The sequence below is a fragment of the Nematolebias whitei genome, chromosome 19 (genome assembly GCF_014905685.2).
Source record: "Nematolebias whitei isolate Nwh7 chromosome 19, NemWhi1, whole genome shotgun sequence".
Taxonomy (NCBI): domain Eukaryota; kingdom Metazoa; phylum Chordata; class Actinopteri; order Cyprinodontiformes; family Rivulidae; genus Nematolebias; species Nematolebias whitei.
Window position 1 is genome coordinate 23,754,024 of NC_056516.1, and position 12,046 is coordinate 23,766,069.

Here is a 12,046-nt window from a genome sequence, read left to right on the forward strand (position 1 = left end):
CCTACTGGCTGGATGTAGACCGGCTGTTCTTGATGTCATCAGACCGTGCAGGGTAGGAGGAGGGACGGGTGGAGGGAGTGACAGCGTGTGTTGTTTATGCAAATGAAGCACATTTGAATTATGTTTTTGCATTTCATTTATTTATATGTTTTACAGTTTTCATGCAAGTTCTTGTGTCTGGACTGTTCAAGTCTACTGTAGAAAGTGTTGGATGGGTGAATCACAAATGAGCCGTAGAGAAACTCAAGAAAAGAGATGGAGTTGGAGGAGGATGAGCTGTCAGACAGATGAAGAGGAGCAACAAGTGACTTTTCTAAAGACTCGTCCCTCCTCACTGCTCATCTTCTCTGATTCATCTGCTTTGATTAGGTTTTCACTTACTTCAACCTGGAGTATCATCGTGGCTAAGATTGTTAAAGGGGTAGTTCAGGTTTTCTGAAGTGGCGCTTTTTCAGTAAGGTTATGAACAGTTAATATCTTAAATTCAAAATCTATAAAAAATAAATAGATAAATAAAAAATAAAAAAACGTTCAATACAAAATATCAGTTAATATCTTACCTGTTGCACATAGCTTTTTGATTACAGTAGTCCCTCGCTACTTTGCAGTTTAACTTTTGCAGACTCGCTCTTTTGCGTTTTTTCAACGTACAGTACTGTAAGATTGTACACAACAAAAAAATAAATGCACTGCCATTTTGTAGTTTTCTCTCAATAAGCCTACACCGCATCACCAGTCTAAAGGACTACATTGCCCAGAAGGCAACAGTGCACTACCCAGAAGTCAAAGTTGCTTTCTGCTGAAATGGAGGGAAAGTTTTGATCCGATCTGAAAAAAGTTTGGTCCTTCCAGTATTCGGCTCTCAGTGAATGCAGCGAGACGATCAGAACCGGACTGAGGCTGGGTAGGTCTGCCGAACCGGACCGGAACCGAGCTGCTGTGTTCTGCAGAGCTGGTGAGTAAAAAGGCATTACTACTCACTCAACTTTAAATTTTAAACATGATCAAGTTAAGATTAATAAACTTTTGCTTTAGTTGATTTAAATTTATTAGTTGATTGAACTGTTTCAGTATGTTGTTTCAGTATGTCATTCCTACTTTGTGCTTTTTCACTTGGGGGGGCGGGGGACTCAACCCTTGCGATAAACGAGGGACGACGGAACGTCAGTTTGGAAAATTAGTGTTTGTAACACATGGCTATCACATGGTGTAACACAGTTGTACCGATTCAGTCTTTTTATTTGGCTTTTCTAAAAAAAATATCCTGGTACACACGTTTCCAAAAATGTTTTCATCCACACGGAAACGTTGAAAATGGCCCCAAAACAAATAAAATGGGCACGAAATGTAAATGCAACAAGAAAAAATGGACGCCCCCAAGCTGCAAGCCAGGAGCAAGTTTATTGTAGGATTCTTAGGTTTTCGGTCATAATCACTTTCTCCACAGCTGACAATCATCCACCCATCCACACCTGCACCTGATCCTGATGACTTCTCTGCTGTAGCACTTGGCAGGCATTCATCCGACGCTGGAACATTGTGATACCTTTTGGTAATTTCAGTGACAACCAATAACCTACCTCTTGTGAATTTATAACTAACCTTTGACCTTTTTTTTTTGGTGCTTTCCAAGTTCTGCTCCCCAGTGACACGTCCTCCTCGTTCCTTGTGACCACACCTGTAACCATCCTGTTCAGGCAAAAGTCAAACATCAGCCTGGACCAAACAGTGAGCACCACCAACCTGTCACTCACCTTTCTGGATCACGTCTTCATCCCCCTTGGAAATCCTAGGATCGCATTTCTCCCCCCTCTTCAACGCTACCTGCCCTGTGTACATAATGAACGACAAAGAATCTCTGACTACAAACAACCAAAAGTAAGATTAGATCACCTCCAGCCATCAAGTACATTTAAATCTGCCCGTACTCACCTTATTCGCCTTTTCCCGTACAGCAAAGATTTCTTTGTGCACGTTATAAATAAACTCACTCACCTTTTTTACCTTTGACTCTGTGTCTTCATCAGTCTGCTCCTTGGGGTCGTAAAATCACACATCGTGTTATCTAGAAGTTGCTTTTTGGTGATCTACCCATAAAATCGACGTTTCAAGATGTTTTCACTCGGTGTTGTTTTCAAGAAATGTCATTTTCATGTGAACTCATGGCTGAATTTTTTTTTAAAACGTGTAAATACAAAAACAGTCAGTGTGGATGGCCCTTTAGAGTTGAATTCTGACTTAACAGCTAGTCCGATCAGGACCAGGACCAAAGAGGATTGTTTCTGACCTAAAACAACCTCAGATATTGTTTTGGTTCATTCAAATGCCATTTCATAAACTATGAGACTTCTTCTTATTTCAGCTGCTTCCTTCTTCAGGGGTCGCCACAGTGAGCAAGCTCGCTCGAGGATTTGGCAGTTTTATGCCGGATGCCCTTCCTGACCCACCGAGCTACCACAGCCCTCTGTGTGGAGCAGAGAGCTGCTGTCTAGGGCGCCTGAAGGGGCAGATGGTGGGAGTTAAGGGTCTTGCTCAAGAGCCCAGAGTGGGGCAATTGAGGGTGGAGGCAGATGTGGATGCCTCAACTGTTGAACTGACAACCTTCTCATACAGGTTAATTTCTCTTACCTCTGCACCACCACTCCCTCAATCTGTTTTGGCCTTGGCACCGCTTAGACAAACTGTTGGCTGCCAAAATAAGCAATTTATTCCAATTAAAATAATTTTAAAAATCAATGTTTAAAACTTTTACAAAAAAATCCCACTTCAAAAGATCCGAAATGTTGCTTTAGTGGCGTTTTTGCACAGACTGAAAACGAACTGGTTCACAGAGGTAGGGCAAGCTGAATATATGAATATGGGGCTGTAGAAGATTGATGTGTTAATGTAGTGCTTTACTTTGCAAATACTCACTCACACAACTTAATTTAGTTTCTGATGAGTTGGTAAGTTTTCGTTTTAACGGTACAGTATCCCTGAACTCATTCGTTTGTGCAGCTCTCACTTCATGCAGATAAAAGTTGGAAATCTCCGACAGAGCTTTAGGGCCACGCTAAGAAAAAAAAAAATTACATTACGAGAAAAAAGTCATAAAATTACGTGAATAACGTCTTAATATTACAAGAATAAACTCGTAATACGTCCTGGGTTGGCTCGCACCTGCTGTGGACAGCCTCCAATGTGACTCAATGCATTTTTCGATGTAGTTGACGATCACTTTTGGGTTTGTGAAATGTGCCTCCATCCACATTATGTCACGACTAAATCTGTGAATGCAGCCGTTAATTGCAATGCAATACAGCTTCAGTTTATCATAAGAATTCATATGCAACAGTGCGTTGGACCCCTGCCGACGTCGACATTCATCATTTTACCACAGACTGCTTTTTCGTCTCGGAGTTCTGATAGTTTATTCTGGTAAGATTACGAGTTTCTTCTCATAATATTATGACTTTATTCTCATTGTTTCTACTTTATTCTCATAATATGACTTTATTGTCGTATGACTTTATTCTTATTTGTAATGTAATTTTTTTTTTTTTTCTTAGCGTGGCCTTAAGAGCGCAGCACGGTGGCGCAACTGGTAGAGCTGCTGCCTCTCAGCGAACAGGTTCCTGGTTCAAACCCCGGTCCAGAAGCCTTTCTGGGTGGAGTTTGCATGTTCTCTCCGTGCATGCGTGGGTTTTCTCCGGGTACTCCGGTTTCCTCCCACAGACCAAAAACATGCATGTTAGGCTGATTGGTAACTCTAAATTGTCCCTAGGTGTGAGTGAGAGAGTGAATGGTTGTTTGTCTCGTTTGTCTCTATGTGGTCCTGTGATGGACTTGCGACCCGTCCAGGGTGTACCCCGCCCCTCGCACAGTGATTGCTGGACATGGGCACCAGCGACCCCCGTGACCCAAAATGGAATAAACGGGTAAAGAAAATGGATGGATGGATGGATGGATGGCCTTAAGAGCTTTGACGTAGAAATCTGATCTGCTAAATGTTTTTTTTTTCCACTGAATAATTTGGAAGACAATATGTTTGCAGCTCAGTAAAAATAATCATTTGTCCATCAAAGTTGCAAACAACCCAGAAATAACCATGAAAACAATTAACAGAATTGTGAACTTTGATATTCTGTGACTAAAACACATAATCCCAAGTCCTAACAAATGTAAATGTATCGCAAGTTAGTTTGTTTCTGTAACCTTGTGGGAACACTCAGTGACATAATCCATTTACCTACACTTTATCTTTAGATCAGGACTGAAGTTTTAGTGCAAACTTAAACCCATGTATAACCCCTAATCCTGTTTTTATCTCACCACAATGAGTCTGGATTAGTCAAGACTTGAGTTTTGGTTCCTGCAGTCAAAGATGTCCTAATAGGTTGTTGCACAGGCTGGAGTCCTCGTTCGGACAGAAAATCAGACAACACTCACAGCTGCAGCGCTCTCTCAGAACGACAAACGTCTAAATCTCTGTTTCTGATGAAACTCCTTTCTGCAAACGCACGATCCAGTGAGCTCTGGAGGTTGTGCAACAACAAGCCCACATCAGATCAAATACCTGTTACATCACTTCCACATTACACTCTGCCCCACTGTCCTTGTCCTCCTCTGGCCTCCATTTGCTGCCTTCTGCATGTCCGAACAGACACGTGTGTGCACGAATGTGAACAGGTGTGAAAGAGACACATGCACGACAGAGGGGGGGAGCTTGACATTTTTTAGCGTGGGCTCTCAACTTACCAGTCCCATTTTATTTTAGATATTCTACACGACGGTGTAAAGGTACACCTCCGTTAACGTATGTGACTCTAAATGTGCGTTTGTGGCGAAATTAATCGCAGCTTCTTCCTCCCAGCAGCTTCTAGACTTTATAACCATCCCCGCTCCCAACAAGCTCAAGTGTTTACGTCCCTGCTGCTTGCACGGTTTTTCCACTCCTCGTCTGTTGTGTTTTCCTTTTTCTTTGCAAAAGCACACATGCACATGTTGTACATTCTTTAAATGATCCTACGCAGCTGCACAGTTCTTTGAATCTGAGCACGCTGTTTTTAATTACTGCACCGTATTTTTTTCTTATGCTGTATATTTGCTCTTATTGTATATTCTCTTATTCATACTTTCTGTTTTTATATTTCCACCTTTGTGTGAATCTGCATGCTTCGATTTGCCTGTCACTTTGCTGATGGTATTCCTGAATTTCCCCACGGAGGGACAATAAATTTCTTTATGTTCTATTCAAACCACAAAACAAATCACGTTATTTCTTTAAAGTGAAGATGAAATATGTTCCCAGGCTGTTAGCTTCACAAATGTGTTTCGACGTGTGTGTGAGGGTGTGTGTTTGATCCTCTGGCAGTATGATATAGTGCCAGTTTAGTCATGAGTCATATTCACATAGATACCTGCACCTAAAGGCTCCCACATGTGCTTAATGCGTCAGCTACGTGCATAAAATTACAACTAAAAGCACAATTCAGCACATGGGTCGACGAATAATAGGCAAAATGTGGTTAGTGCTACGATTCAATAAGTTTGAGGTAAAAAAAAAAAATGGCTCATTTGATTTGAATGTGCAAGACAAATTATGTTTTCAGGCTAAATGCTCGACACAGGAGATGTGATCATAGCTCTTGTATAATCCAGGCAAACCCGTTTGTTCTTATCACAACAGGACTTTAGCCAAACAGATGTACACTGACACAAGAACACGGAGCCAGGAAGGTCTGTGTGCATAAAAACTGGGCCAAGTCCCACAAGAGCCAAAGGAGGAGCCGGAAAACCCAGGAATGTGCAGATTTTATCCTGAAATTTTAGAGCTGAGCTGTCCTGTGCAGCTTTGTGAAAACATCTGGATGTCGGTCCATCATGAAGCCTCCAAAGGTGCTTCTTTACAGCTGAAAACATCTGTTCCTATTCTCACTTCCTGTGTCCATATGGAGTTCAGGCAACAAAATGTGTACGTAAGCTAACTGCATAACAGAAACAATAAGCATTATTTTGGCAGCAATTAGCTTTAAGCTGTTGATTTGCAATTCATAACTGATTAAAAATATTTGCTAATAAAAAACACAAGTATTCAGAATTGGTGTGAAGTTTTCTTTGAAATAAAGTATTTTTAGTTTTTATGATTGCTTACGGAGCTGGTTTAGAAGGGAAAGGCAGAATACTTGAGCAGAATGAAGAATGATTAGTTTTTACAACTTAACCCGAAAGTTAATCCTTTAAGGGCTTATGACTCATTAATAAGAAACAGTAAATGAAGTGTTTTCAATAATCATGCCATTAGATTAAAAAGTAAAGCACTGCCAAAATGTGACCTTCACAATAAAAGTACATTAGCTCTAACTATCCCAGTAAATATAAAAGCTGATTAGATTTGACTGTAAACCTGCCTGTCACAGGAAGGCATCTATCTTTGAGCATCTATTACTGCCTTTATTTTATCCAGTATGACTTTAATGTTCTGGTGTTTATGTTTTAGACCTCATATACTTTTTATGTTTACTATTTTTCAAAATAAAACACCTATTTATCAAACTGGAGTGCCTGTTTTCCATGTGGATAGTTGTATGGTTATTACAGATCACCTGTAAAGACCTGACTGAAAATTGTTGGATTGTATACCTGGATTATTGAGCATGAACTTTTTTGGTACAGCTCAAACTGTTTCCTGTCTTTAATCAGGACGCTGTTTTAAATCCCAGTTTTCCTTTTATGTCAAAGGTTGTTTATAATAAAGGGCTGCTTTATTAAAAAGTGCTCCTTTGTTGATGTAAATGAGTTCACTGCGTGTTTTGTGTTACTTCCACAAACAGATTTAAGATTGAGTTCCTTGATTTGTTCTGCAAATCCTCCGGGGAGCCAAAAACAAACTCAAACTTTTTTTTCCTCCTGTTTTTTTGGTAAAATGTGTATAAAAAAAACAAATATCAGAATCAAAGCTGCATCATATCCTTATGCAAACAAACAAAAACTATATTAGATTTACTGGTGGCCCTCAGTGAACTAAACTAACTTGGCCCTCAGTCTGCATACAGTAGCTGCGCCCTCTGCTGCTCATTAAGTGATATTACAGCACTGTAGGACAGTCTGGTACTTTAAATGATTTCACAGGTATTCTGCTGCCATTAAGTATAAAATCTGAGCTTGATTAAATATTTGTTGCTTCAAAACCGACGCACTGAACTCAAGTAAAGAAACGTTGCTAATAAAATGATGACAGCACAAATACCCTCAGCAACCATTTCACTTTTGTATGTATCACTGTTGTTTTTATCTCTTGCAACTAATATGATAAACTATCCTATAAGACATTATTTAAAATCTTAATTTTATGATCTAAAAACACTCCTTTTCATCCACAGTACATCAAGATGTGTGTCCTTTTTTTTGCAATACACTGTTAACTGAATTAAAGTTTAAAATTGGCTTCAAGTGGTAATAAAATGAAAACGTGCATGTTGTTGTGAGCCCATCATAAGGAGCCGCAGCACAAGTTTATGCTTCCTGATCCAAACGCAGCAGGAGTCTTGGAGACAGAACCATGGGGAGCAGGGTATTAAAAGATCGACTGGACAGAGTGCATCGCTTGTGTTTCAGTGTGTGTGCAGCAGATGAGACCCGTGGATTCCTTTAATGCAACTATGGGAACTGATCTTGAGCCTGCAAGCTCATTTTCCCTGCTGTCGGTGTGTTAACATCAAAACTTTGTCCCACTCTTTGACATACCAAGTCAAAATCAAAAGGACTTTATTTAGGAATATAAAGCCGCAGTTCCACAGCAAAATAACCACATAATTCATTACCAGGGCACAAAACGTACAAGTATTTAACAGAGTATAATCCTATCACAGCTTTACATGTGTATATAAGTTGTTGTGCATCCATGTATAATATACAGATAAAATATATATGTTAGCTTTAAAAGCCTCGTATGCTCCAAGTAAACAAACCTTTTCTGTGTCAGACATTGAACTAACAAAATAATTACTTTCTGTGGCAGGTTTCCAGCCACACACACTTTCTCCACAGCTGCCGCTCATCCTAATCATCCACCACTCCACATGTGCACCTGATTGGGAAGACTGCTCTGCTGAGTATATAAGCTCCTGCCAGACGTTCCTCCTACGCTGGGACATTTTGATATCTTATGGTAAACAATGAACATCCGTTAATCTTGTTCCTACCTTGTTGCACCTATTTGGTCAGGATTGTCTCGAACTGGTTCGAGAGTTTGAGTAAACGACAAGGAAGAAGGTGGAAGGACTAGAGGAACCACCTGAGGTTCAACCTCCGATGCAGACAGAGTGGCACCCTTCCCGAGAGCCTGCAAGTCAAATCTTCTGTCAGCGGGCACCAGGCAAGCAAGATCCTACAGAAGGCACAGACCCAGCTACTGAATGAACGAGGTTTCAGACTGAAGAAGTCTGTTGGATAAAAGACAAACATCTCAACAAAGAATCCATCCAGAGGACTGTGTGATTCTCAGTTTGACCTCCCTAACCACCTTCCTCCACAGCAGCTAATCTTTTGATTTAGCTGCACCCGTTTCCAGACCTGCGCTGTTTAAGCCTCGGACAGACGTTCAGCCTACGCTGGAGCATTAACTGCCTTTAACTCTGCGACAGCCTGTATTTGAATCTTGACTAACCTAACAGTTTTGCCCGTCGTGTCTGCGTGACTCCTTCCTGGCTCATTGGCTGCATCTGGCTCGCCAATCCTGCACATCAAACTCCACCTTGGATTCAAACCACCCAGTTACAACTACAACCTGCTCCTCTCCCAACGATGCCCTCCTCCTCTGGCTCATCTCGCCTCCTGTGGAAACCTAGGCCTTTGTTTCTTCCTCATCTACAAGACAAACACCGTAAGAACAAGATTAACTACAAACGATGTTGTTCATGCCAACCTGAAGAACCACAAATACACTCCTTGTCTGTCCCTTACAGCCCTAAACATTACCTTCCATCATCTTTTACTCGCTTCTTCCATTGTGGGTCACGGGGTTGCCGGTGCCCATGTCCAGCAATCTCTACGCGAGGGGCGAGGTACACCCTGGACGGGTCGCAAGCCTCACCACAGGGCCCCTAAACATTACATGTAAATGAACTGCCTTTTTGTACACCTGACTCTGTCTTTTCCTCAGTCTGCTGACTTTGGGTCAACATCTAAAATTTGTGTTCCTATCAGTATTTCATGCAAAATGTGTTGCCAGGTTGGACATAAATGAAATGGGTCTTCAGCATTTTTTCCCAACAGCCATCTGTAGATGGATCAAACTACCTGCTGCTTTCAATGGCTAGATTGGGGGCCGAGCAGCTTAAAGATCTGCAATATTTCTTATTTTGAATGTTCAGCAAATGCCTTTTTTTTTTCTCTCTCTCTCTCTCTAGTCGATTTTTATATTGTAAAGTTGTAGTTTTTGGATTGTGTTCTGCATGCTGTGAGCATTGCTGCTAAAATGTTACTTTAAGGGACTCTATTTTTTCCCAATTTTATTTTTTTTAAACCAAACGTTTTTCCCACAACACTTTGCTTTAGTCTGACTGGTGTAGGATGCATTTGCTAAGTCGTCTGCAAATAACAAAGACGTATCGAGCTTTTCTGTGAGAACATCTAGCAGCTTTACAGTGGTAGTTTCCACTAATTTGTGCCCTTTTCCAACAGTTAAAGGAAGATCTTGGCTGGATTTAAACCAAGATGTAATTGCTATACGTTCGTTTATTTTTTTTTTTTTTTTTAAACCACACACACACACACACACACACACACGGTACGTATTTTTTAAAGGGTCGACTGGTTAGTTTTGCATGACTAAACTTGCATTGTGTATTTATATTTTACACTGCACTTTAACTGAATGCTCAGTCTAACTTTGTCTGAGAATGTTCAAGCAGGAAATATAACTTAATGTAACATTTTTTTCAAGTATTTATAAGCTTTTTTAATATTTCCAATTCTTTTTTTAGAGCTCAAAATTCAGCAGTGCTAATTAAGTATTAGCCTCCTTTGGCCAAATTAAAAGTAATTTAAAAACTTGTACATTTAAATACATGAGACTGAATTGTGTACATGAAGTATAGAAACCTTACTGTGTCCTTTGTCCCTCTTAATACAGTATTTTTCCAGATTAGCACAAGTTAGTTTGGTTCTAAAATCGTTTCCGGTTGAAATATTAAAAATTAAATCGGTGATTGCTAATCACTAAAATTTGCTAGTTTGCTTAAAATGTTTTTTTTTTTTTTTTTTTTCAAAGCTTAAATTCATAACCAGATTATGGGAAGAAAAATGAATAAATGTTTACATCGTTAATTATTTTGAAACGGTCAACGCAGAACTTCCGGTTGTTCCTTATTGACGGTTCTAATTTGCGGTGTCTCCATGGCAACCAGTGTCGCTGCACGGTTCTCACATCCCGTTACTTTTCCTGGAAGCTAGGAGCAGAGAATAACTCAGCAGCCACTCGAGGATAAAATAAAATAAAAGTGATAATTGTTTCAGTTAGAACTGTTCAGTTATTGAGTTTTGTAAATTAGTTTAAATACATGACGCCTTCACAAAAAGCTCGGCATGATGGAGGTGAAGCGGCGCGAAGCACCAAATGGAGAATGGCAGGTGAGTTTTTTTTTTGTGGTGTGAAGTGCATTTTTTTAGATTAAAAAATGAACTAATGTGGTTAGCTGTTGCAAATAAAACTTTTTAAGGGTGAAATGACAGCACCAGGCTAGGTTAGCTTATCTCGCTACTACTATGGGATTATTAAGGAGATCCTGTTGACACACTGTCTGGCAACAGCTGGTTCTTTGTGAGATTTAACCCTGAGAGAAAACCTTTTGTGTGCTGTTCCTCACTCAGACATGGACCAGTGGGGTCCTGAATTGTGTTGTGTGTGTTTCTGGAAACAAAACAAGAAAAAGATAGCATCTATTTCTCCTTTTTTGTGCTAGAAAGTGAAACGTCAAAGATGCTGCAAGGCTTCATTAATCATGCAGATCCAGCTGAGCCCTAACTAGGTCGAAGGAGCTTTTGTTGTGGTGTGTGAGGGGTTTCATGACTTAAGGAAGCCTAAATAATTCAACCAGCACGACATGGTGATTGAAGAATCTCAAATGGCCCTTGGTGTGATGGAAAATGCTCAAATCTGATCAGCCGGATTTGTTGTCACACTCCTGAAAACACACACACACACACGCGAGTGGTGTTGTGTTACTTGTGAGCTTTTCTTTGTATACAAGTAGAAGAAGTCCACTGAGGCAGTGACTTCACTGTCATTTAGTTCACTTTCACTAATTCCTGTCCTGCCTTTTGTTTCTCGTTCTTTTTCCTTCAGCCCCTCCTGACCTGCTGTCGAGGCGTCCTGGTGGGGCACCCCAACCTTGGCCCATCCACCCCCACCCTGCAAAACATGCCCACAGGTCCTGCATCCCTCCTTCTCTTCCTCAGCTACCTTTCTTCCACACCCGTCATGCAGACGAGAGTGCTGAACGACCTCACCTGGTCACTGTTGTTCGACCAAGTGATCAAACTGAACTACGGAAGGTGAATTTTTTTTTTCTTATTTCTATAAAGGCAGAATTCAGGAACGACTCGGATATTTCTACCACTGGCCTACGCTTATATCTGTAGAACGTTTTAAAAGCTAGGCGTTTTGGTCCAGATGAGGCGGCTCTGTTTTGGAAATGGTGACTTTCTTAATGAACAAAAGAAATTAAAAAAGGCAAAGCAAATTTCACACCAAATGAATTATAACTAAAATAGATCATATTTACAGCTTGTGACCGGAATTTAAAGTAGAGACGTACTCATTCTGAAACCATTTATTTTTAAATATTGGTTTGTCCCATAGGCAGCACGGTGGCGCAACTGGTAGAGCTGCTGCCTCTCAGCGAGAAGGTCCTTGGTTCAAACCCCGGTCCAGGGGCCTTTCTGGGTGGAGTTTGCATGTTCTCTCCGTGCATGCGTGGGTTTTCTCCGGGTGCTCCGGTTTCCTCCTACAGACCAAAAACATGCATGTTAGGCTGATTGGTAACTCTAAATTGTCCCTAGGTGT

At 40.7% G+C, this 12,046-nt stretch overlaps 1 protein-coding gene across 1 annotated transcript in view; it reads left to right on the forward strand.

Annotated features, from left to right (window-relative positions):
- The first annotated feature begins 10,604 nt into the window (after positions 1–10,604).
- Positions 10,605–12,046, forward strand: part of dclk3 (doublecortin-like kinase 3) — a 10,277-nt gene continuing 8,835 nt past the window's right edge. The window contains exons 1-2 of the mRNA XM_037693679.1: positions 10,605–10,611; positions 11,327–11,535. Of these exons, the coding sequence (XP_037549607.1) occupies positions 10,605–10,611; positions 11,327–11,535 (216 nt within the window). The remainder of the gene's footprint in view (positions 10,612–11,326; positions 11,536–12,046) is intronic.